Consider the following 26,710-nt stretch of genomic DNA (forward strand, 5'->3'; position numbering starts at 1 on the left):
AGGAATTCACATATTGTCCAGGATCCTAGCTCTGCCACTCATTTTTTATTGTATATGCTTTCTATTTTCATACAACTTTAATGGTTGAGAAGAAAGGTCTAAGCACTGGGTGTTGACTGGTTAGACTTTCAAAAGCCATGTACTCAAACTTTGGCAAGGCAGACTGTTGACTTATGTGTGTGCCTGAAAAATAGGCACATTTTATGTTGATTTTAGAAACGACTATGTTAAAAAAAGTTTTATAAAACAAAGTCTAATCATGTGTATCCTGTAGGTAATTGATTTTGGGGTTATTAGTGTATGCTTACTTTGGGATTAAAATTATATATATATTTAGATCATGACTTTTTATGAATTTCAAGTTGCAGGGAAATGGAAATAGAAGCAAACAGCATCTTGGTGTGCTGCAAACACGCCCTTTCTTCCTTCAGTGAAGCAAAAGGGTGAAATGACAAGAGAATTATCAGGTTGGATAATTACTGGAGAAAAAGCCAAGTTTGCTTGATTTGTTGCTTGAGAGTTGGCATGGGCTGAGGCTGCTGAAATTTATTTAAAATGCAATGAGTTTTTGTACCTTAGAGTATGCCAAGAGTCAAAATGGTCCAACATTCTTCTGATGGAACATTTCTCCACTGGGAAAGTTTGGTGATTTGAAAATGTAACTTTTTATGGAAAGATTTTGATTTCAGCAATTCTCCTGATACAACATGGAACACTGAGCATGACTGATCTGGCCAGGTTTTTATCCCAGCAGCTGCCCAGGAGGCTGGTGCTGCTCTTTGGCTTTGGGGGCTTCCAAGGGTCAGCAATTTCAGGTCTGACAGACTCAAAACCCCTAATCCCTGCTCAACAGTTCTAACATTCAGAAGCTGCTGGACATAGCTTCCTAAGTGAGAGGAGAAATATCCAATTTTTAAAACTGTAAATAGTATGGTTTAACTCCAGCTATTCCTGCTCCCTTGTGGTTCAGCTGAGACCAGGGGCTAAATCTGCAGAATAACATAAACTTGGCATTTCCAAACTGGTTCCACAGCCTCTGCCTCATCTCAGTCTCCTGCTGCATTGATCTGCACCTTCATTCAGGGTGTGTGATGCCAAACACTTTAATGCTGCCCTTCAAGATTCATTTTGACAGCTACAAGCTCTAAAAATGAGCTGTATACCCAGTTTCCCCCAGACACAAAGACTGACCCACAGGAAATGAAAAATTATTTTTATAAATGGGCTAGAAGCCAAGCCCCATGTAGATGCTAAGCAATACTCACACATACAATAAAGATAACAATAATAATAAGGCCCTATTTGGCCCACAGTGATTTCTAGTACACAATAAGACACAATTCATGGCACAAAAATTTGAGACAAATGGAGGGATAGGCAAAAGACAGCTCAGTTATATTGGGTATAATAATCAGCAGACTTACAATAGGAGCTGCTTGACTGCTGACACACAGCAATGACTATTATTTTTATGCAGCAGGCTTCCTGAGCCTTCCCAGGGCAATATTTTGAAAGCATTTAGCTGATTAAACATGCCAGCCCCAAGGAGTGAGGCACTTAGCGTTTCTTTGGGAAGCTGAGGAGATACCTAATTGCAGGTTTACAGAGCTCTAACTACTTTAGAAGTTTGCCCTCTAGTTTCCCTGAAGAGTTACTGCCATGATGCAGTATTTACTGATATATTTTGACTGGAATTTATCTCATTGTAACAGTTTTTTCCCCTGGTTTTTTCACCACCAAAAAAGAAAAAAGAATTCCCAAACCACATCCTACCAACAATCAACAGTGTAAATTAACTCGATTCACCATTAACCCTCTGGGCAGTGTTCTGTACTAAATCATTATATCAGTAGAGCTGACAAAACCACAATTCATTTGAAAATTAGTGCTTGGGGAAAAAAAAAAACAATATTAATGGCAAATAAAGAAGCATAAGAAGACAAAAGACTGTAAGAAAAGAGTCTTTTGCATTCTTAGCACTTCAGATTGCTGAAGCAGCTGAAGGACACACTGTTCCTTTACATTACTACTGAGAAGAGGCTGGGGAAAGTAAAACAACCACATTTCTGTGGTAGCCAGGGAAACACAGAAGAGCAGCAGCACAACCTACCTGTGGTAGGGAAAGGGGAAAAATGCAGCAGTGTAACCTGTACAGACCCTTTTTGAACAAAGGGCTGCTGCCCCTTGACCTGCCACCCTCGGGAGGAGGGATCATCCTGCAGATGCTCCCCTGCTGCTGCCTGATGTGCTCCCCACTTTAAAACTAAACTGCAATTAAAGTTACACAGAGAGTCCACTTCAGAAGCTTCCTAGAGGTGAACACGTGAGGGCTTTGCCAGGATCTGTGTTTGTTTGGAAGCCTCAGGAAAGGAACACAGCTCTGCTGTAATTTCAGCTCTTTCAGGACTTTGCAGGGATCTTGTGGGCACTTGGACAGGCTGAAGCTCTGTGAGAGTAACACCCAGTGTTGTGTGCTGCTCTGCTGCTGAAGGAGAAGATGTGCCCAGAGATCCCAGTCAGCAGAAGTGACATTTAGTGGTCCCTGCTGGCCTCTGAAGGCAGGGGAAGTTCCTTCTCCTCGACTGTGAGGCTGGTGTGGAGCCAGGTGGCTCCTCAGTACAGCTGCACTGCAGGAACAGGGATGGGCAGTGTGGGGCTGGGACAGCCAAGTGCTGCCAAACCTGAAGCAATCCCCATCCCTAAGCTCTGTCTGTCTGATTTCTTTGCTCTCAGTGCATTAGCAGCAAACTTTGTGATCTTGAAGTCACTGAGAAGAGGCTCCTCTCCAAGAAAGACAAAAGAAATCTCAGCTATCTCTATTTGAGCAGCAATACCCAATTTATTCATCATGAGTTCTGCCTCTTCTGCCACTTTACCCAGTCTGTACTGCAAATAACCCACATTTGACTTTCTGTGCCAGTTACAGTTTCTAAAAATGCTACTTTCTCCTGGTCATATGGCTGCTTCTCACAGAATTCATAATGTGTGAGTGAGTGTTGTTCCATATAAATATAGTGTATGTCTGATATGCCTACAGATAATATCACAGCACGACTGAACTATGATTAATTGTGGTACTAATCATCCCCCTGTTTTCTTTCAACATAACTCTGGCATGTGCAGTAAAAAGAGTGGGCCTGAGACAATGGTCACATCCCTGCAAATATACTCACAGATGAGACAGAAGTTGGCTCTGGTTTTATTTTCAATACATTTAAATTGAGGCTTAGTGGTCTCTGGGCACTTTGCAAATACTTTTCCTGAAATTCTTAGCACTTTGTATGAAGTAAAATATATTGAAAAATACAGCAAATGGGAGGAAAAAGGAAAGGGCAGTAAGAAAATGATTGCCAACTCAAAACCCAACATAGTTTTTACATAACCCACATTCTCTGCAGCCTCTTCTGCATATCTAAGTCTCATTCTAGGTTTTATGGCTCCTTTGCCATGGAAAAGTGAGAGTTCTTAATCAGCTTGGGAAATTTGACAGCCGTCTTGCACCTAACCCAGAGGATCGCCTCAGATGGAAAAGCATGAAGCCAAGACATCATATACAGGCTGTTAATTTAACTTGACATGTTACTGACTGCATCAGAAAACTGTGCATTCTGACATCTGGTCTGTACAGGATATGCTCAATTCTTCACATTATCTCACTTCTTCAAAGCTACTGCAGGTAGTGGGGCAGTTTTAATACATAAATCTACAGCATGCATGTTTTCATATCAATAACCAGTATATATATATATATATGTTGTGTTTATAGAATTTTGTCATTTATTAGGATTTCAAAGGTAAGCCCATTTTTTCCAAGGAATAGACAGGTTTCTTCTAAACATAAATGAAAGTGTTACAACATGTTGCCTGTCGTGTTAATACTTGATTTGCAATCTGTGACAAGTGAGCATTTAGAAATGAGTTATTAGGATTGACTGGAAGACATATGGGAGAACTAAACTTTTTCACAGCACTGTTTCAAAATAGAAAATTGTTTTTTGACTATACAAATTGAAAAGGAAAAGAATATGTTTCCACAGAGAAATAGAAGGAAAATCTGTGAGGAATCACCTGCTGTTAAAACACAGGCACCAGAGACCAATTATATTTTGGTTTTGAATTTGCATGGCCATGATGTACAGTTTCTGCGGAAAATATTTCTTTAGCTCAGCTTGGCAGAAAGGCTCCTCTCAGAGGTGAGCAGCAGCTCCTGCTGGAGCACTCGCACAGCTGTACCAGCACAGCTGCTGGCTCTGGCTGCAGAGACACAGAGTCCCACTCACTCTCAGCAGTCAGCAATATGCAATTTGAAGATTCAAATTTGGAGTGTGATTTTTGACATGCACTTAAGTGATTTATGAGCACAGTTCCCACTGAGTGACCTTGGGGTTGAGCTCCTTACCACTAAAGGACAGCCCCAACAATCTGGAGGCCTCAGGTGCAAATGGGATGCAGGTACTTAAATCCAAAATTGTGGTCCTCAAAACCAGCTACACCATAATCTCAAACTGTACTCATGCCCATCTAAAATTACCTGAGTTTAAATAATCCTGCTCATCTGAGTGCCAGGGAGACGTGTAAACCTGAGCAGCACTCAGAAGCTTGGTGGCTTTCCACAGAGACTGTCCTCCTCAGCATCTATTTGATTGCATCAGACTGTACAAAAACACAGCAGCAGCCATCCTGGTTTCTTTCACATCATAGCTTGAGGAGACTGGTGATACACAAATTATCCTTTAGACATGGTACACAGCAATCCACAGGCTAAGGCACATGGAAGCAAGTTTCCTCAGTGCAAGTTGAGCTCCACTTTGCTAAGCTTCCATCAAGCTGACTTATCTAGAGATTAATTCATTTCTGCACAGAAGGTTAGCTTTAGCTTGAAGTCTAGAAAGGGCCCCCTGCCAAGCTAGCCTGCAGTCTCCAGGGAAGGAAGAACTGTGGGTTTTAATCCTTTTGAGGCAAAGAAAGACCTGACCTGGTTTATTCATGCTTCCTGGCTGTGTATGTGTGATAACTACTGAGCCAAGGCAGAAGGGAGGGGCCACCAGCACATCCCTTCTCTTGCATGTTTGCAAATTTTTCTACTTGCTTTTTTAAAAATTTGAAGCATATCTGGAGGAGACAGTTCACACTTTATTCAGGGTGATGGGAAATGTCTCCTGGCTTTACTGAGAACATTGCTGAAGCTCCAGGGGAAAAAATCTGATTGTTTTCCATTTTTTTCTGTTAGCTATGTCTAAACAGCTTTCCACACAAGCTTCATCATGCTGCTTGCAGAAGTGTTTCAAGGGTTCATAACAGCACATCCAAAATCATCTTCTCAAGATGGCAGAAGTGTGGGTTTCTGCAGGGCAGAAAGTTTCTGAAGGGATCTGTGTGATCAGAGGCACTGAGGACCATGGGTGAGACAGGACACTGCCTCCATTTTCCTCTCTCTATAACCTTGTACATCTCTTTGCAGCCTGTTGGGGGGAGCCAGGACTTACCCCTGAGCAATGCTAGAGCACCCTGGCAGGGGAAGACAATTCTGGCCTTCATCCGTCCCTTGGGATGCTGCAACTGAGGCAGAAGGCAGTGCCATAACGTGGGCCAGCTGCTCTCCACTCCTGCCTGCCTGCTTTCAGGGTCTGAGGCACTCAGCTCCCCTCTTTAGTGAGGGAGCCAGTGAGGCAGTGAGTGTTTACAGAAGCTGCAGTTCAGGCAGCTGTTCCCCCTGGTAGATCCTGCACAGGATCACTTCCCTGGCCAAGAGAGCACTGGGGGACATGGAGATGAAGTGTCTCCCTGAGGCAGGTCAGAACAGCAGTGCAAGGTGTGTTCTGCCATCCTGGATGACTGTCTGGAGCTGCCTGCTTCATTCTGCCCAACATGGATCTGGTCCCTGCGCTGCTCATAAAGTTCCAGACATTGCTCACTATGTGAATTGAGGGTCCATTGGCTCAAGGTATTCTTCTGCCATTGCACATGGTTTTTGTACCATGGGTTTGCCTTGATGGAAATGGTTAAGATGCCAAAAATCTCACTGGAGATGGAGCCCCAAGGACTTGACTTTGCTGAAGGATGGTCAATCTTTAGCTCAAAAATGAGGCTTTTAGCTGCAGGTCAGCACAAACTTCTCTGAGAGCCAGCCTCTACTCATCTCTATGGTGTCTATTAAAGCAAGGCATTGAAGATGACACCCTACTAGTCATCCTGCCTTAGGTGTTCTTAATTCAACCCAGCTGCACAGAACTTCACACCTGGACATGGCCCATGACTGCTTGTCAAGTGAGCTGTGGTGTTCTGTGGCCAGGATTAACACAGGTTTGGCCAGGTTCTTGTTCTCCACACGTGTAAGGCAAAACACAAATGTGGTTTGTGACAGACTTTGAAGCATCCACGAGCTCAGAAGTGGCTCAGGTGTTGTCTGCTAATGTGTTAAACTGTAGTAACTGGAGACAGACAACACTTAGCTGCAGAATTAATTTGCCCCAGAGTAATTATTCACATATATAGCATATTGATTCTGTTCCAGAATAAAAAATTTAGAAGCATATAAAAAGCAGAAAGAGATGCACTACTATGCTATTCGTTACTGTTTTAATTAAGGGCTTAAACTAAAAAAAGGGTACATGTGTGATAGACCCATCTGGACTCACTTTCAGCAAAATGGACTGAAAAACTGAAAGTATGCCTCGTCTTGACAGAGCTCTTCTTTTCTTGAGAACTAAAAAAAGAGAAATATTACATATTTTTCAAAAATAAATGCTTCTATTTAAAGCCTGAAGAGACAGATCAATTCAAATATTTTCAGACAAAACCACAAAACCGAGGAAATTGAGAAATTCAGAATTGAAAGGTTTGGGATCCTTCATTAGGTATTTAATGGAGGTCTGAGATCCTTCATTAATTTTAGCAGAGGACATATTGTATGCCATCTTTAACAATCTTTGGGAAGGATACTGCACTCAAGAGCAGTGTGAGTTGTAAACACAGAAAAACTGAAGGTATTATTTTCCCTGGATTCTGCCTATTTCAGCTCAAATATTTGTTTTCAAGTCTTTGCATATGCATTTTCTTCCATTTCAATACATACTTCATGCTGGTTTCATCTTCTGTACAAAGGCAGCAAGCACGTTTCAAAGCTTTGAAACAGCAATATCCGGTTATTGTCATCATCCTTCTCTCAGAACAGGAGCAGTTTGGCTCTGGGGGAAGCTTTTTGTTCTTTGATGTTTCCTCAGTAAAAGCCATTCTGTCCCTTTGTCCCAGCCCCATTCCTGCATCGCTGCGAGCGGGGCGATCGCGGCCAGCGCCTCCCTCCCCGAGTGCATCCCTGCCCTCTGCCATCACTGCTCCAGCATTGCTCTGCTCTGCCCTCAAAGGCTCTGCAAATTCACGTAGGAGGAACAGCAATTTTAAGACAAGGTGTGCTCCAAGGCAATAAATGAGAACAAAGACCCAGGAGAGCTAAAAGCTGAAGGACTCAATTTATTTCTTTTATCTATTGAATAGCTGAATTATTAAATTAAAAGCAATGCTACATCAGCTTTACCAAGGTGGGGGAGTGAGTTCTGAAGAGCAAGACTGAGGGCTTGATTCTGCTTTTATGGAATCCATATCTGTACATGAACCTCAGTCAATTGCAGTCAGAAGCAAATACAGCCCTACTGTTATGACAGTAAATGGCAGGACAGAAAACTAGGCATTACACTTGTTCTCAAATTGAAGTAAAGGTTAGTTCAGCTGAGTCTCCCTTCAGCTAGCTAAAACCCATAGCAAATCAAATTTGAAAAATAAGTTATGACCAACATTGAGAGTAAAACTAATACATATTTCTGCAGGGAAATGCTCATTTATGCTATGTCCTTTGTTCACATGGAAATACAGCGTATTTGAGACTCCATTGCCAAATCAAAGGGAAATTAGGAGATTAAAACAGCAGCAGATAGGGTCAGCAAAACCCAGCTACATTGGAAGCTTTGAATTTCCTCTGTAGTGTCGACAGCGGGGCAATGGATCTTGGGATCAGTGTCATGGTGAGCTCCACCTACATAGGATGTTCTACCTCCACACAGTGAGCTCAAACACTACAAAATGTTATTCTCTGAAGAAATTTGCAAACAAGTGTGAAACAGAGGTAGCCTTGGCACTAAAAGAGCTACATTTTTTTAAAAGAAGGCACACCAGGAGCAATTTGGTGGCTGAAGCAGATGTAGTCCTGAGTACAAAGCAGGGCTTGGGACACTTGTAGATGGCCTGCTCCTGGACAAGGGTGACAAAGCTTATGCCACATAGAGCCAGTTCTGCAAGAGATGACAAAGTACAGTAATGCAGTAATTTATGTGGTTTTTAAGCACAAGGCTGTGAGAACATAATTAGGTAGTCTATCAAATGAAATGAATAAAATCTATAAAACAAAATGATGAGGCACTAAATTTAGAAGAAAATTCATTTGATTATCACATCAGAGCTGAGATATTTCAGATCATACTGTCAACTTAATTGGCTACAATTTATGTAGATTTGATAAAACTATCTGAGCTGTTACTATTGTGGGAAGTCACACTTCATGTGTTCCAAAGCAGTTAGCCTTTTCACTCTGATGTAGTGCTTGAAAACCTTGTGCTGAACACATTTTGAACTGTATAAGGTGGGAATGACTGGAATTGCTTATTATTTTGTGTTTCAGATGATTTCTGTCATTGCAGTGTCTGATTGCTCCAGGCGTACCTAACACTGGCAGGACAGTTCCCAGAAAGAGACAAACAGCATTGCTCTCATCTCACTCATACCCATCTAGCAGTGATCAGTAGGATCTTGTTCCTGCTCTCCAGCTTCTCATGTCCACAGTTCCCTGGTCACAGCTGGTTCTGCATGGATTTATATGAATATGACTGGGAATAGGTGCCTTTCAAGTCACAGTATTCATCTAAATACTTGGATCTGTTCACACGGCAAATAACTGAAGTTTTAGGGATTCCTGATATCCTGTACTGAGATTTCCAAGAGGAGTACATTCCAGTAGTACCTGTTCTTAGATGCTGTAGTTCATGGGCTAAGTCTTAACACATCTAGCAGAGATGAGCCAAAAAAAGACTGGTGACTGTATTCCCTCTTCACATTTCACTGATCCCTCAACATCTAATATATCATGAGACCTCCTGCCTTTCTGAGCTTCCTCTGAGGGATGTCACCCCAGAAATTGCATCTCAGGCAACTGATTGTAAAGTTTATTTTTTATGAAAATCTTTCATGAACAGCACCCATGGAAAGAGAGGGGTTATTTTATAAAAGAGTTCAGGACTAAGTAATCAACAGAATGACTACAGGGAAGCAGTTATTAAATAGCAGTGTGCTATGAAAATGTTCAGCTTTCAAACAAAACTCTTCCAGAAATGGTTCTCACTTGAGAACAGAGCAGAGACTTGTGGGTCCACATTGCTAGCATTGGAAATATTTTGTTACTTTAAGTGCATTAATGTTTCAAAGGAGAGGGTCAATGAAGACATTTCTCCTGTCCCTGTGTAGAGGCCTGTTCATCTCCACGTCTGCAAACTCTCCTGTGTATGGTGTGGATAGAGCAGTAAATAACATGCTCATCTTCCAAAAATTAGGACAGACTTCTTCAAGTTATTACTTTATGCTTGTCTCCTCCAGTAATAATAATTTTAAAAGCTCTGTTTGAATATACAGTTTGGAAATAAAAGACTATTTTTTTCATATTTTTGTTTTGAAAAAAATACAAGCATCTATTATTGTAGTTTGCTTTGAAGCAAAATGTTTTCTGATTCTTCAGTGTTTGTTTTGAAGTTATTAGTCAGTTTCCAGAACGACAAAGCAAAATCTTTTCCTAACTAATTTATGTAGAAGCATTTGTGGTTTATAAGAATATGCCCTGCTCTTTACTTGGCAAAATTAACCTCCTAACGCACACCTTCAAGCTTTCTTAGGCCTCCAGAAAGCAGACTCTCTCCAGTCTGTTTTCCCCCTCCTCTTCCACAATTCAGCTAGAGAATGAGAAGGAAATTTCTCCTTGACTTGCAAAGGACTGATGTGTGCTGGGCTAGAGACTCAATCCAGGACAGACAGCTGCAAACCACATTACAGGAAATTGGGCTGGTTTGGATGGGGTGGAGTTAATTCTCTTCACAGTGGCTGCTATGGGGCTACATTTTGGATTTATGCTGAACACAGGGCTGATAATACAGAGATGTTTTTGTTATTGCTGAGCAGGGCTTGCAGAAAGCCAAGACCTTTTCTGCTTTTCCTACTTCCATGCTGGTGGGAAGCTGGGAGGAGACACAGCTGGGACAGGTGACTCCAGTTGTCCAAAGGGATATTCCAGACCCTATGGCATCATGATCAGTATATAGTGGGGGAAAAAAGGAGGAAGAGGAGATGTTTGGAGTGCTGGTGTTTGTCTTCCCAAGTCACTGATGTGTGCAATGGGGCCCTGCTCTCCAGGAGATGGCTGAGCTCCTGCCAGCCCTTGGGAAGCTGTGAATGAATTCCTTGTTTTGCTTTGCTTGCTTGCATGACACTTGCTTTACCTATTAATCTGTTTTTGTCTCAACCCACAAGTTTTCTCACTTTTACCCTTCCAATTTTCTTCCCCCCAATACTGGTGGGGGAGTGAGTGAGCTCCTGTGTGGTACCTGGTGGCTGACTGGGGTTAAACCATGACAACTAATTTTTTTGTTCTGCTCACAGAAATTCTGGGAAATAATAACATGATCTTTTTTTTCTCAAGGAGGTAATAGGATTACAATGGTTCATCTGATACTAAATAATGTCCTGGACATTCCATTTTTCTCTTTGAAAAGAAATTTCTAGCTCTTCCATTTTAAAGTCTGAAAGCACATCTTAAGTACATTCAAAAAACCTGGAAGGCAAACCAAAAGAACTTTAAATATGCTATTAAAAAATCCTACAAGCCTTCAGCTACCTAGTTTCTTAGGACAGTTTTACAAGTAGAAGGGACCTGACAAAGTTGATGGCTGGCCATGAAACCTTCGAGTGCTGCTGGTCTGGGAGTTCTGAATCAAAAACAGCACAATGGTGGGAAACCATAGATAGAGGAAGACAAGAAGACTTTGAAATTAACACAGGCCACACAGTGAGTATGTTGGGGGATGCCCAGTCACTGCATAACCAAGAAGAGCCTGGCTCTGCCCTCTTTGCACCCTGCCTTCAGGCACTCATGCACACCAAGGAGATCTCCCCATGACCCCTCTCACTTTGGCAGGAGGGTCCTGCAGAAATTCTTGATGCACATCTTCCCTCTTCACCCCATAGTTCCCACTCCAGGAGATTTTATATCCTGACCTACCCTGGCATCCTCTGGATGCAAGATCTCCTTCTCTCACAGAAGCTTTGGCTGCTGGGACTCAATTAAATGAACACATATTCCTAAAACTGCAGTGCTCTTTCAAGAGCTCACAGCAGGTCAGAGTTCCTCTACTGGCAAAGCACTGTTGTGTTTCTGAGAAAAAAGCAATAACCTTGCTTGTAACTGTTCTGCAGTTTAACTGTACCCCTCTGATCCATGAGAGCACAGGGACAAGATGCAAACACTAAATTGTGTGTAAGAGCAGGGACACCAGGAGAGGTAAATGGCTGCTGCAACTGAGGGGCAGCTTTAGAGCAATATATAGCAGGAAACTGTAATTAAGTCTTTAGTGGGCAAAGTTATAATGTGCATTTTTAGCCTGGGGTGATAGACAAATTTTTTTAAGTAAATAATTAATAGCAACACCAAGGAATAACTAATAGCACACCATCTTGTGTGTATGGATATAAGACCTTTATTCCCTGAGGGACTTCTGTTATGGTTTTTCCCCTTTTCTTTTTCCCCCAAGTGATGCCAATCTCAGAGGCTGCTCTGCTGACAAGATTTCTCATTTTATGTGGGGCAGAATTCTCTGCATAGTGCAAAGGCTAAGCTGAGCTAGGAAGCTTTCGCTAGTTCTTCAGACTTCAAAATAGAGTTCCCTTGCTTCTGTAACCTGACAACAGAATTACCTTCTGCAATCAAACCACCTTCTCCAGTAGAGCTCCAGGTAAAGACAATGATTTGTCTGCAAGTACTGCATTAGATGGTGAGAAACCATCTCATCAACATTGTGATGGGGATCCTGACAATCTCATTCTCCAAACACGACCAGAATACAGTGCTGGGAGTGCTGCCCCTATGTCCATGACAGACTGTTTTGTAACTTCAAGATAGTAAATTCCCTTTTTGCCTTTTGAGAAGTTCTTCCACTAAGAATGCTTTCTTCAAGAGGAAAGGATGAGACCCCTTTAGCTGAAGGTTTAGGTCCTCTGAAACCAAAGTCCAACATTTAGATTCCATGGCCCATCACCATAAAAGATTTGTTACACAGCCCTCCACACTTAGGACACAAAGGTGAAGGGATGCAGGATGAAGAATGAACATGAGCTGCAGAAGTAACTGGCTGCCATTATCTATATTCTCAGGGGAAATGCCAGTTTGTGCTCAGGCCCATTTTCAAGTACAATCACCATGCTAGTTATCACATGAGATATCACAACAATTGGCAATAAATCTCAGCCGCAGCAGGCTCCATTTGTCACAAACTAAATGCTTCCTACCATTGCTTATTCAATAGGGCATATATTTTTAGTGTATGATATTTTGCTACTACTTTATTTTGCATATGCTTCATTCCTGTGCATGTAGAAATGTCCAGGTGTGAAAAGAGCAGAAAAAAATTGTAGATGGAGAAAAGGAAAATTGATCATAACTCACATTGTATATTAAAACTAGCTGCATGTAACACATCATCTACAGGTATGGAAGAAAAAAATCTTTATGAGAGATTATGCTAATTAGCTAATTATAGATGATAGACCAGATCCCCATAAGGGATGACTACAGTAATATCTTAACTGAGGAGCACTTGATGACCTTCAGTGGATCCAGCTTCATGACATCTCCCTAATTACATTCCTCCCACAAACTGTTGTAGTCACCACTATGATCCTAGCAAGTCTATTCATGTTTCCTAATTCGGTGAAGAGCAAGACCTAAGACATTTAACAGAAGTTACTCTAAAGTGAAAATTATGTAGGAATGGGTTTGCAAATACTGAACCAGCCTAATGCTTTGTTGGTTTCTTATTTTTGCTGCTGGGTTTGCATGCTAAACTGAGCAAGAAAACATGGATCAAAATTAATACAAAATTAATCATGTCAGCTTACAATTTATTGAAACTAACCATGAAATATGAAAATACAGGAGGTAAAGTTGGAAATACCTGCTGTGGTTCTAAAAGCCTTGATATCTGTGGCATGTTAAAGTGTATTTGTGATTTTTTTTATTGCATGATATTATAGGATCACAGAATAATGGAAATTATCCAGAGTATTTGGAGTTATTCTAACTGTTTCAAGTAGAAACAGAGTTTCCTACAGAGTACCACAAGAAAGAAAAAAAATAATATCAAAGGGAAATCCCTCAATAGTTAATATCTGAGAAGATTATAGTACTGATGTAAGAGAGAATTAATTTCCAAACTGTGAAAACCAAAGAACACTCTCATCTATCAGTACACACTCTGCACTGGCATATTCTATTGACCAGTTAGCTCACCATTCTTTTGAGATCATCACATCCAAAGGATGATCTCTAACCCCTTCTTGTAGATGGAGCAAAGCATCAGGTATATGTGATTGTGAATTTCTTCCAGACTGAGATAATCTTCTCTAGATTTGCACAATCAATCATTAAACAGCTCTCTGACAAGACCACATTTTATACAAGGCTGCAGGCCACAACTTAAGCAACAGATCTGATTAATTTCCTCTTACAGGGGACAGTCCTTACATTTAGTATCACTCAAGGCTGCTGGATGTGGCACCTGATTAATTTACATCTCAATTTTATGTGGAATTCAGGCACATGCTTAGTTCTGCCCAACATCCAGTGAGTCTTGTACCTGCAGATCCTGTGAACACTGAGTTTTCAGATCTGATCTGTGACTGCACTACCCAAAATCTAGAAACCTGTATCCCTGTCAGAACCTGATAACCAATACATCAAAAGAAGGACAGAGACAGAAATTACTTCTTAATAATCTCATTGCTTTCAAGATGCCCTTTACTTGGCTGATGTTTCTGTAGAAAACTTTAGAGTGAACATCTGAGCCTGCCCTAAATGTTTCTGTCAGATTCTCAGTAAGGTAATTACTAAAAAACTTTTAAATGTTAAAAATAGTAATTATCTGAGAATAAATATGGGACTAAATTTATGTTGGAATATCTCTTATAGGAAAAAACCTCTTTAAAGCCTCACATTAAAGATTCATATTTCTCTGGGCAGTGCTTTACTGAAATTACTAAAATGTTACATTTTACAAAATGTTTTTTCCCCTCCTCCAAGTTTCCTGAAGAGAAAGACTCTGTTACATGTTTAAAATATCAGGAACATTATGACACAGCAGGGTAAAAGCAAGAAAAAACTCAACACTCTTTCCTTCCAAATGGCATATTTATGCTGCATATAAAAAATAATTATGTTAATGATGCAGAGTGCACTGGGGTAATGCACTCAAGTTATACACAATTTCTTTTCATATTCTTGGTTCTTAGCATTTCTGCATTCCCAGAACCCCTTTGCATGGCTTTCTGTTTTCCTCTCTTTTTCATTTATGTTTCTGTGCAGTAAATTCCAGATGATTTTCTCCTGCTCAACTCCTCTGCCTCTCTTCAAGATAAAAAGGATTTATCAGTCAGTATGCACAACTACCAATTCAGGTGAATATTATGTGACACAACTATCTTTTTCTTACTATAGCCAGGGTGGGGATTTTTTGGAATTAAAACTTCTCTGTACATCTGGGTTTTTCATTGTAAGTGCCTGACACATCTTTACTGACTCAGGCTTTTCAAAGAAATCATAGGATAATTTCATGGACAGAGGTTATCATAAATTTCTATAAGGTTCAGAATGTAGAACAAGAAAGGCTTATGGGTCTAGTTTGAAATCAGATATAAATTTTTCTGAAGTTGGCACTGAAGCGCTGAATATTTCCTTTTGGAAATATTCACTTGGCACTGAAGATTTCCTTTTAAATAAAACGATCATAGAATCATAGACTGCTTTGGGCTGGACAGGATCTTTAAAGGTCATCTATTCCAACCCCTCTGCAATAAGCAGAGTCATCTTCACTAGACCACGTTGCTCAGAGCCTCATCCAGCCTGATCTTCAGTGTTTATGGGGCTGGGGCATTTATTCACCACCTCTCTGGGCAACCTGGTCCAGTGTTTCATCAAACTCATTGCAAAAAACTTCTTCCTAATATCTAGTCTGAATCCAATGCCCTCAAGTTTAAAACAATTACTCATTATCCTATGACAAAAAGACCTACCAGAAATTCTGTCCTCCTTTTTTCTATAAGCCCTCTTTCAGTACTGAAAGGCCACAGTGATATCTGCCCAGAGCCTCCTCTTCTCCAGGCAGAACAACCTCACTCTCTCAGTCTGTATTTCACAGAGATGCTCCTGCCCTCCCTTCACCTTTGTGCCCCTCCTCTGGGTTCACTCCAACAGATCCATGTCCTTGCTGTGCTGGACTACAGCAAGCCCTGGAGTGCCACAAATAGCGTGGGGTATGTTTGTGTGGTCAAATACATAGAACCATTAGTATGTCAATTTTCAATTACATGAATAAATTAATATCAAATAACTAATGTTCCAAAGGAGCTTTTCAAAAATACTGACCTACTTGTCCATCATTGCAATAAATTTATTTGCATTGGAAAACATTAATTTGTAGTTATATTGTAAAAATAAAAGATCTATATTTTACAAAACTGGAACTTATGCTTATGAAGCAATACATTATTTTTAAAGTGGCTTTGATATTCCAAATGCACTGAATTCCTAGTATGCTGAACAGACTACTTCAGGCTGGTTGGTGGGTGCCATATATCACTGGATATAGTCTCCAAAATGTTTGAAATAACAGCAAATCCCAATTATGAGTTCTAATATTTTTCCTTTGAATTATGGTGTGTGACTCCAGGTCCACTGGAGTAGTTGAAAAACCGTCTTTTTACTTAGAGAGCTTTCTGGATCAGCCTGCTTCTCCCAGAGCCATGCAGAGAACCTCTCTTCTACTCACCTGCTTCTTCCAGCTACTGTTCAGCTTTGGGGACATATTTCAGCTCACTCTTTATGTTCTGAATCTCTGACAAGTTGACAGCAAGACCTGGAAGTTTCTTAGCTCCTGGGAGCAGTTTCTTCTCTTTCTCCTCCTCTGTTGAAGCAGGAGCATTCTGCACAAAAAGACACCAGTGACCTTCCTGCTGCAATAGCAATCTCTTGAACATGAGCATAGATCAGTTATTTGAAAAACAGGAAATGATGTCTTTATTCTAAAGGCAATCCCAGTGGAAAAAGGGGTGGAGTCATGAAGAGATAAGTTATTTTGTTGGTTGTTGTCTACAGTGTCTAAAACCATTCTAAAAAGAATGGAAGATGCTCAGTGTAGAGGAATGAGGTTTAGAATGGGTTAAAATTTATAATGCCAGGCAATTATATTTCTAGAAAATAACTGGAGAATTAAAGGAGAATTAAACTTTAAATCTTTCATATTTTAAATGATAAAAAAGCAGCATTTTTTATCATCTAATTCATTTTAGAGTTTCACAGTTGGCAGACACTTGGAGAGAAAGATCATCATGTACTTCTGCAGCTCTGGAGAAGAGCTATGATAGTGGGTTATGGACTCCAAAAGCTCCATGCAAGATCAACATGAGTTGAAATTTAACTTTTCATAACTTCAGTTGCAAGACCAGAAGGGGTTTTTATCATTTTATATTTGAATTAGGGTAGTGCTGCATGGCTATTTTGCTGACATGTAAAAATACCAGTTAAATAACAGCAATTACACAACAATGAGCAACTCAGCTCATTTCCCAATGGACCACAGTATTTCAGCCCTTGGTACTTCCCTCAGCTGTACTATTGCTTCTAGGTGAGTAGAGCAGCTATTTTAGACCATTTCTACTGTAGACTGGGTAATCTTTTCAAGGAGTAGATTTCCAGACATGAGTGTACTGTTGTTCCAGCCTGGTGTGTATTTTATAAAGGTGACATAAAGGAGGAATCAAGTACATGTAGAGATTAATTTATATTTTACTATAAATAATTTCATTATGAAATTATTTTTTCATTTTTGATTACTCTGTGAATGTCCTCTTGTGATGGACTTTTTAGAATTCAATCATGATTCAGATTTATTAGCCACCCTTTTTGAAAAGGGGAATTAACTGTGAACAGTCAATTCTTAATATTTAACTTAATTTTTAAAATTCCAACATTACTTGTCAAATATTATTGGCCAGTAAACCCCTCTTTTTTTTTCTCTGTCGACTAATGGACTACATGCTAAGCAGGAAGAAGATTGCAATGTCTACTAGCAAAAAACCAAGGTATTGGAGAAAACTTTCTTCCTATCTGATCTTTAAGGACTTTCCTAAGATCACCAGATATTAGAAAATAGAATTGATAATTACATTTCTTGGCTTGGTACAGTTGTATTATCTTTTCTGACATTTTAGCCAATACACTATTAATTAATCCAAGATAATACTAATAATATTTGACTATTTTTTGCCAGATTATTTCAAATCCTAGCCAGTAATTCATCCCCAGGAACTATATGTACTGCCTGATACGTGGTTTAATGATCTAACATCCTGAAACAGTAGCAAAGCACAGCAGGAGAATAAGTAAAATGATACAAAAGCTGTTTGGAAGGATGCACAAAATTGTATTAGTAGTCAAAGATGTAATGAGCTTGTACTGTTTCCTTTGACAGTTTTCCTAGATAATCTGAATAAACACGGGAAACAAGCACTCCCTGAACCCAGCAGTACTTATTAATACATAGCAGAAACTATGTAAAAAATACCATTTCAAGTCATGTGCAATACCACTCCTCTTGTAGAACAAGTGGTGCAAGCTTTGCCCACATTTTGGAGACTTTGTGCTCCATAAATTGTTGTCAGCTTTCTCTTCCAGCCTCAGGTGTTTGCTGTTTAGGACCTCACTGCTCCCTGTATCACTCACTCCATGTGCAACACACAGCTGAGCTTAGACTAAAGCCTTCAGTTTTATGGAAGGAAGCCTGAAGAGTCCCTTACATATACAATATATATAAAATAAGGGTTAATAGATATACAATAAGGGTTAAAAAATACAAGCATGGGAATGCTCTGACTGAAGAAGAGTTATTTCCTGTAATTCCCACCCTCCATTTCTTTTCATGTTAACATGTCTGCTCCACTGACCTTCAAAAATACACATTCCTATCTGACTCCACCACCCCTTTGAGTAAGATCCATATTCCCCTCATCTCCTATGTCAAGGCTTTAAAATACAGTGGCAAATGCACTGTTAGCAGTAATTATGCACTGTTAGCAAAAGTTGCATTTGTCTAAAACTGCTCTGAAAAATCATGAGCTGTATGGCAAAACTTAACAAGATGAGAAAATTGAAATGACAAGTTCACTGGTAGCATTTTTATTCTATTCCTATAACAAGATCTTTGTCTGTAGTGTTTAATCCCATTGGTTTGGTTGAGTATTGCCCATAAAACCTGGGCCAAGATCTTCCATAATGTCTGTCTCCTATAGGTATTCATGCAGCTGAGAAACCAACATTCAATTACCCAAACAAATGTAATTATCAGCACCAGTCATTTGTTTTATTTCTCAAATACTATTAGAACTCACACATGCTATATTAGTTTCTGCTTAGTAACATCCACTCCTTCACCAGTTTAATTACTGCAGAGAGAATATGCTTTGATTCCTTTCCAAGAGAGAAAGCCACAATACCTATCCAAGGTCATTTTGTATATTTTTTTTCTAAATCTTCTGAAGAGCCAAGTCAGCCTAGGTTTGATTATTTCAGGAAAGTTCTCTGTAAACAGAGCACTGTTTATATCAAAATATGGCAAAATTCAGAGAAAAAATCTGCCTGAGACAGGAGAGGAAGAATTGGGTCTTACACAGCCTGTCCTGCCCTTGGCTGTGAGGAGCAGTGGGAGCTCTGGCCCAGCAGGATGAGTTCTCATGTGGGGACTGTGAATCCAGACTAAGTAAACTGGCCAGGAGCACCCATCTTTTTTATCTTGCTTGGAATATCTACCACTACCTTTTCTTCCACTGTAGGTGTTAGGGTCTCATTTATTATTGAAGTTAATGGTAATTGAGATGCTTTGATATGATTCAGAAATATGATATCTGTGTTTAATCATAACCTTTGTGATCAATGTTAGTTAAGGTATAAATTGGATTGTATATTCAAACCTCAGTGTTAAACACTTCCTGCAAAATACAAGCATGAAAATACAGAATTCAGTCGAAAATGGAGTATTTTCACCCCTGGGCAGATAAATAGGTTTGGAATTTCTGTTTTAACTTGCAAGTGTCTTCACATTCAATTTCTTCTTGTTGATAAACCTTCTAAAAAGCGTTGTGTTTGAAAACCTGTTCCAATATTGTTAAGCTGTAACAATAAATCACACCACAGGGTGACAGGTAGCAGCAAAGTCTTCCAAAGCCTTGCTATAACTTTTCCTGCTGTATCTCATCAGCTCCCATCTAGAGAAATACTGCTGGTGAAATCCTGGCTCTCTCCCCTGACAGCAGATATCATCCTGCTGGGGAAGCAGAGCTACACACCTTTAAAGCTGTTTATATTCCTATAGGTGCCTTGGCACCAAAAGCAGAACTATTTATACATGAAGTGTTAGTAAGTGGCCATTTATTTCCGTGAATGATCAGTGCATGTCCAGCTGTGGTACCTAAGAGGGGTATGTGGAGCTATAAGAACACTTTAAAGGCTTTTTCCATTTTATGGCAGGGATTCTCCTCGGAAAAAAACAAATCAAAAAACCTTTTTTGCTTACCTCCTCTACTTCTTCAGGTGTAACTTCTTTTCTTTTATGAGGGTGGCCTGCACCAGGGCGAAATGCTCCCATTGGGATGTTAATATTAGCCTGTCAGAAGGAAATTTGATGCATTTAATAGTGACTGATAAATGAAGATACAGTTGGTAAAGGGCAAAACTCGAAAGGAGTGGGACAAGCATACAGACATTATCACGGTTTTTCCAAGCACTTATGTCTTCAATGTATGCATCATCACACCACTCCTGTGGAAAGAGAAGTGCTTTCATCTCCATTTGAAAGAGAGAAAGTGAAAAAACAAACTAGAGAGCTTTTGAATTTCTGCATTTTAGACTAATGCTTTCTGATTTCATTGAACTTTAAAACAAATGAGTACTGGACACTAAAGAGTCTTTAGGCACCTAGGTCTGCTTCAGTTTGGTCAAGGTCAAACAGAGAGTGAGTGCCAAAAACAATGTTTAAGTGTAAATCATGCAAATCCTTCAATTACACCCAATGACTGAACCACTCTCCATTCTCTAATGACACCACTTTTCACCTCACTTAATCACAGGTATCTTAGAAGGGAAGCCTGCCCTGAGTCATCTTAAGCCGTAAGTATTTAAAATGTGATTTTACCAATAAAATTTACCCACAGTTGCTACGAACTGCAAACACTTGAACCAGCTCCAACACAGGGCAGACCACTGGCCCCTGGCTTCTGCAAACTCCCTCCAGAACTACACCCACACAACTGCATCAATCTCATCTTTTACCTGGGGCAGAAAGCCAGCAGCCATAACATAATTTGGGCTGATAATATATATCTTAAAAGTAAAGATTTTGGGGAACAGAATAGCACAAAACACTGCTTAGGAAAGAGCAGCTGAAAAGTATCCATTTCCCAATGTGACCCAGCCAAGATTGTTTTAAAAGTCAAATGGCACAATCAACTAAATGCACAATTTATACTTATTCTTATCTCGTGATCTCAGAAGAGAAGCTGCTCCCAGGAAATGTCATCAAAATACCACGACTCCCACTGGTAAAACCAGGGGTTGAATCGATAATGTTACGGAGCAGAAGCAGAGAACCTTCTAACAGAGAGCTCTGTTCTTGTCCTTTACCACCTAAATGAAGACAAATAATCCCATCCTCCTGCTCAAGTTATGGTCTTGCAGATCATGACCCACTTGGGCAACCACAGGAAAACAGCTCACGGTTTTCAGTAACAACAACTGTTCTGACAGCTGTAATCAAATGACAAGCAAATTAAAAATCCATCTGCCAAGAAATGAATGCTTTTCCTTCTATTCTGCTTACCTGTTTCCCATTATCTTATTCATGCAAGATGACACTGTCATTTCAGTGGGGCTGACAAATATCTGCAGGGTCACAGACATTTGTTTCATAAAGGTCTTCCACTGGGCATTAGTTTAGATACTGTGAAACTTTTCACCTGCACTTTTTAAGTTCCATGGGGACTGGGAATTTTCATCCTCACAGTTCCTAACTCATTATTTCATTTATGGGTGGAAATAACCCAGCTTTGCCATTTCTAGTTTTAAGTAACTGCCCCACCAAGCTCTGGTATCTCCAGACAGCTTCGATTTTTGGAATGGGAAACTGCTCTGCAAGGTTTGCAGAGTTGAACCTTTAAGAGATATCTCTCCTTGTGGTGCACATCCTGAACTTAGACATTCCTTCCCCTTGGAGGCAGCCAAAGCAGAAGCCAGCCTCCCACAGAACACTACAGCCCTTGCATTTCCCACTGTGACTGACAGACCAGTTGCAACTAAAAGTGGTTCAGAAAGCAAAAGTCCCAGGCTGCTAATTAAATTCAATAAAGAACTCTTTGGTCTGCTTCAGCACTTTCCCAGTAATCTGTGTCACACTAAAGCAGTTTGTACCTTTTTGTCTGCAGTAGGGACATTCATGTCAGAGTTCAAGCAAGAGGTACGCAGTTGTGACAAAATAACTTAGTAAAATGAGCATCCTTTAAGACATAGTTAAAAACAGTTTGGATCTGATAATACATACTGTAAATGAAAGTATTTCCAGTATGAAATGAAAATATGATGTTTCCAAACAATTCCTGACCATAGGTACCAAAGTTCTGAGCTGTAAATCTCTCTTAATCCAGAGCTGGTCCTGTCTTGCAGATGAGCAGCTGTGTAATGTGTGTGCCAAATTCTGTACAGCAGCATAGCTCTGCAAGGACTTGTGCTGTGTTGCCTAACAACAAGGAAGGAAGGAAGGAAGGAAGGAAGGAAGGAAGGAAGGAAGGAAGGAAGGGAGCTGGAGAGAAAATGGAATGAAATCCGGAAATAAACAAACAACAACAAAAACCTAGAAACCTCCTCACCCTTACCTCTGGGCAAAGCCAAGAGTGTTTAAAGATAGAATAATTTTCAGTCAGAGCTGTTCACAGCCTTCAGTACAGTGAGAAGGGGAGGTCAGCAATTGCTTCCAGAAATTAACATCCTTTGGTCCTCTATTGCCCCAAACTACTCTTGGGAATCAGTTGCTGCCTTTAACTCTCACACATCTGTGTTAAGTAGCTATTGGGAAGTGAACATTTTTGTCCATATCTATCACAGTCAGAAAAAAGCCATTTCAGAGACAGAACACCATGAAACACTTCAGTTAGTGAGGTGCCATTACATTCCCTTTGCTGCAGCATGATGTACGTTCCCCAGGGCACATCAGTCCTATTATACCAGCACACAATAGCAAAGGATCATAAGATATGAATCGCAATGTAGAAAAGTAATGTGACATTTTGAGTCATAGTTCTTAGACTGCTCAAAGTGTAACAAGCATCAATTCAGGTGCAAGTCTCCCTACTAGAACCACCTTTGACCCAATGCTTAATAGATATATTTTAAATTTTTGCTGTAATTTTTCTCATGATTCAAGTTACCTTTGCAAAAAAATAAAATTTCTTAAAATATAACACTTAGTGCTTAAATTTAATGCATTTTTTAAATGAACAACCTAGGAGCATTGTTTATATTTAGAAGGTGGAAGCCATCCTAGAAATAAAATGCAGCCTATCATTACATTTCTAAGAAAAAAAGGTAAACCAATTAATACCTTAGAAATGTTTGTATGTACCTGTGGAGATTAAAGGAAAAGTGTAAATAAATACTTTTCAGCTATTAAAGATCCATATTTTTTCATTAATCCTACAAACATTTCTATAGTCATTGTAAAAGAGGGAATTAAATTTGAACTGAGTGAAATCAAAAGTCTGGCAAAATGGCAATTTTTTTCTAATTTCAACAGAATTAGTGTACAGTATTTTGCATGCCTATTTTGGTAGAATTGATGATGATGATGATGATGATGATGATGATGATAAAGATAAAGAGAATCTGCATTTTCACAGTGCCTTGCATCTTTAGTATGATGCCTAGCCCCTGGCTGATTAATCTTGGTACTCCAATCCATTGCATTAATATTATCTCAAGAAAACAGAGAACAAAGAAGACTTCAGAAATTCCATTTTGTGTTTCTTAGGTAAGGCAACTTGAACTCCTAGTAAAATCTCATTGGAAGTGCATTTTACAAAATACATGAGAATTCTGTAAGATTCTTCAGTTGAGAAGATATTTTGGCCTTTTGACAAGAACCAATGATAACATGAACTAAACACGTTCTTCATGACTTTACTTCATGATGATGTTGGGATAATTCTCCAGCTGTTTATTTTATAAGTATGCAACAATCAACTCTATCCTTATAAGCAAGAAGTATGCAACAGTCAACTCCATCTTCCTTCAATATATCATTGAAAAGTTACGTGGCAGACAAGAATGTTTCAAATTAAAAGATCTGTGTTCCTCTCATTTTCCTTGGGCTTCTAAATAAAAGGCTTCTTAAACAATTATTTGAACTTGAAGGTTTTTCTCCTTAAGAATGCAAACATGAAAAACTTCACAACACCCATGCTATCTTTTTAGCCTATCATTCTCCCAGCATTATATTGGCTTTGTGGCAAATCTAATGGTTGTAGGAATTATTTTTACTTTACAGTTACACAGATGCATTACCATACTTTTCTTAGATGATCCTCCACTAGGCATACCCTAACACTGCAAAGACCATGCAAACAAGTGATTAATGAACCTATCTGATCCACTTTTTCTATCAGCTCAGATCAAAAGATGATCTCCAGGTCATGCTTTTTCAGTGCTTTCATATCTACTAAGCTTTTCACTTTAACAGAATAACCCCAGCTAGCACTCCTATGGTGCTTTGTTTGAGTAAAAATGCAGTCTGCCAAGCAATGGAAGATGATATTTATTATTTTATTATATTAAAAACATAAATGCTATCTCTTACCTGAATGGCTTTGACATGTGATGCTGGTTGTTTTGACATTTTTACGACAGAGGCTTATCCCTGCAAGCAAAATTGGAAAGTGTTACAGGCTCTGACATTCTGATAGCTGTGGAAGATAAGCTAGAACTTAACCCACGCTGCCTCTTGACAGGCATCCATTTCATCTGCCCAGCTCCTGTTTCCATCTCAGTTTCCAAGCTGCTTAGTTATTCCTTCTGATATCAGGAGGAGACAGAACACCTGAGCTTCACCAATTAATCTTTCATAGCCACAAATGAAGCTATCTCTTTCACATTAAAAACAATAATGAGTAGAGATAAGGAATCTCTCAAACCTTAACAGCACTGTAAAATGAGTAAGAATTAAAGGAAGCTTTTGAGGATAAACAGTGTATGATTAGCTCAGTCACAGTATGTGGGAATTATTAGAACTTTCAGTTTTATTATTATTTCAGTATTATTAGTTTAGGCCTTCTCTCAAATAAAACATAACTTGTTAGAAAATATTGATAAATGCAGACATAATAATTTTCTGACTCAGTCCTTGCAAATCTTTAATGCTTGTGGACTGAAAGTTATCAAGATGGTCAAACAGAAACGTTCTCCTTGACAATTGCTAGAGCACAAAGTAGCCTCCCTTCAAAGTTTTGGATCATATAGATTCATCAATTTTCTTAAGCAATAAGATCAAAAATAACATATTTTTCCATATAATTTTATGCAGGTGGAGAAACACAGACTGATACACTATTATTATACAATAGCAAAGGGAAATACACCAAAGTAAAAAGGAAGAAATTTTATTAGCAGATTATTTGAAACACCATCTCAGCCTTTCATTCTCTCACTGAGAAGTTACATTTTAACTGGACTAGAGTTTCATCAAAGTCTTGTTATTTAACTAATACAATATAAAGTAAGGCAGTAATTCTAAAGGCTGAGAAATTAATTCACCAGAAAAGTCACAGATCACCACCAAACTACAGCACATTTTTGATACTGTATTTAATCTTAGATAGGAAGGGAAGTAATGAGAAGAGAAATAAATGACATAGGAGAGAATAGCAGAAATACACTGAGAAATTAAAAGTGTGTAAAGACTTGGCTACCTCAAAGAGTATAACTGCCACATGAGGCAGTCCCCAAAAAAACAGATCATTTGTAGGTTGGCTTCAACTTAGAATATCAGCAATATCAGCCTGAAATTGTATTGCTGGGACTGACTAGAAGACTTCCTCCTTCATATTCTCACATCAGTTTTAAATCTGTGCAGGATGCTGAGCAGAATTAAAAATACAAATGACCTGCCATTAGAGGTCTCCCTCTGGTCACACTCTCAGCTACAAAAAGCAGCGTCCAAACCCACACAGCATTCAGACAGATGACAATCATGTTCATAAATTGTTTGGGTTTAAGTTGCTTCTACTAAATTAATAAATCAGAAAAAATCCCACTGTGCAAAATAAAATCAGCATTCTTTTAATGAGCTTTATATTGTGGTTTTATATATACAATCTTCAAATGAGAGGGAGTTTTTAAAACTTCAGAATTTACTTTAGGGGATGTAATCTCAGCCACTGACATTTGTGATAAAATTCAAACACATTTCAAAAACACAAAAAGATTTACCAGACTCTATCTCCTTTAGTTTTGAAAATCTTTATGAGGCATATAAATAACTGTTCCATTGATCAGTGACTGTATTCCAAAATAAACACAAAATAATTCCCCAACTGACTGGGAAGATGGAAGTCATAATACAGAATGTTTAATTAATTTTTAATCAAATTCTCATCTTTCTAATCAGACTGAAAAATGGAAACAAAAGCACATTTTAAAATGTTTAAATAACATTAAATATTTTGAAGCACAGTGGATCTACTTCCCAAACACTGTCACAAAGAAATTCTTGCTGAGATGTACTTCATCTTGCATGCCTGTGCATTGCAGTAACACCCATACACACCTCTTGGGGCACTTAGAGATAAATGGCAAGGATTTACCCTGAACCTCAGCTCTGAACCAAGCCCAGCATTAGTGCTCCTCAGCGAGGTGCTCTGGGTTCACAAGCAGCCAGTGCTGGAAATTACTGCAATCAGACACTGGTGCCTAAAGAGGGATGCATGATACAATTGTGTAGGACTGCTTTTGGAGGAGGTGATTTTCCTAGCAGACCGTGCTGTCCTCATTACCGCCAGAGAAATCAGGACAACAGCACACTACTGAGTAAAAATAGATCTGTGCCTCTTTCCCCTTCCCTCCCTTCCCTGAATTTCCTTACAGAGCAATACTGACCATCAATCACAGGAAAATAAACCTTAGATTACACAAGCATCCATTACAGAAGTGATAAGTTAATTTTTATCAATTCCTTTGCTCTTTCACCACGTGTCTCAGAGAGAGAGAGTCAAGAGTGCTGCACTGATTGTATTAAGTTATTTCTGGTATTCCAATCAGCTC

At 39.4% G+C, this 26,710-nt stretch overlaps 1 protein-coding gene across 1 annotated transcript in view; it reads right to left on the reverse strand.

The window, feature by feature from the left end:
• Positions 1-24,298, reverse strand: part of SMPX (small muscle protein X-linked) — a 36,319-nt gene extending 12,021 nt beyond the window's left edge. The window contains exons 1-3 of the mRNA XM_054272148.1: positions 24,252-24,298; positions 19,926-20,015; positions 16,128-16,281 (exon numbers count right to left, since the gene is read on the reverse strand). Of these exons, the coding sequence (XP_054128123.1) occupies positions 16,141-16,281; positions 19,926-20,015; positions 24,252-24,290 (270 nt within the window). The 5' untranslated portion in view covers positions 24,291-24,298 and the 3' untranslated portion in view covers positions 16,128-16,140. The remainder of the gene's footprint in view (positions 1-16,127; positions 16,282-19,925; positions 20,016-24,251) is intronic.
• Positions 24,299-26,710: the final 2,412 nt, after the last annotated feature.

Source organism: Melozone crissalis, unplaced genomic scaffold (genome assembly GCF_028551555.1).
Source record: "Melozone crissalis strain CALT ecotype California unplaced genomic scaffold, PUWL_Pcris_2 ptg000013l_1, whole genome shotgun sequence".
Classification (NCBI taxonomy): domain Eukaryota; kingdom Metazoa; phylum Chordata; class Aves; order Passeriformes; family Passerellidae; genus Melozone; species Melozone crissalis.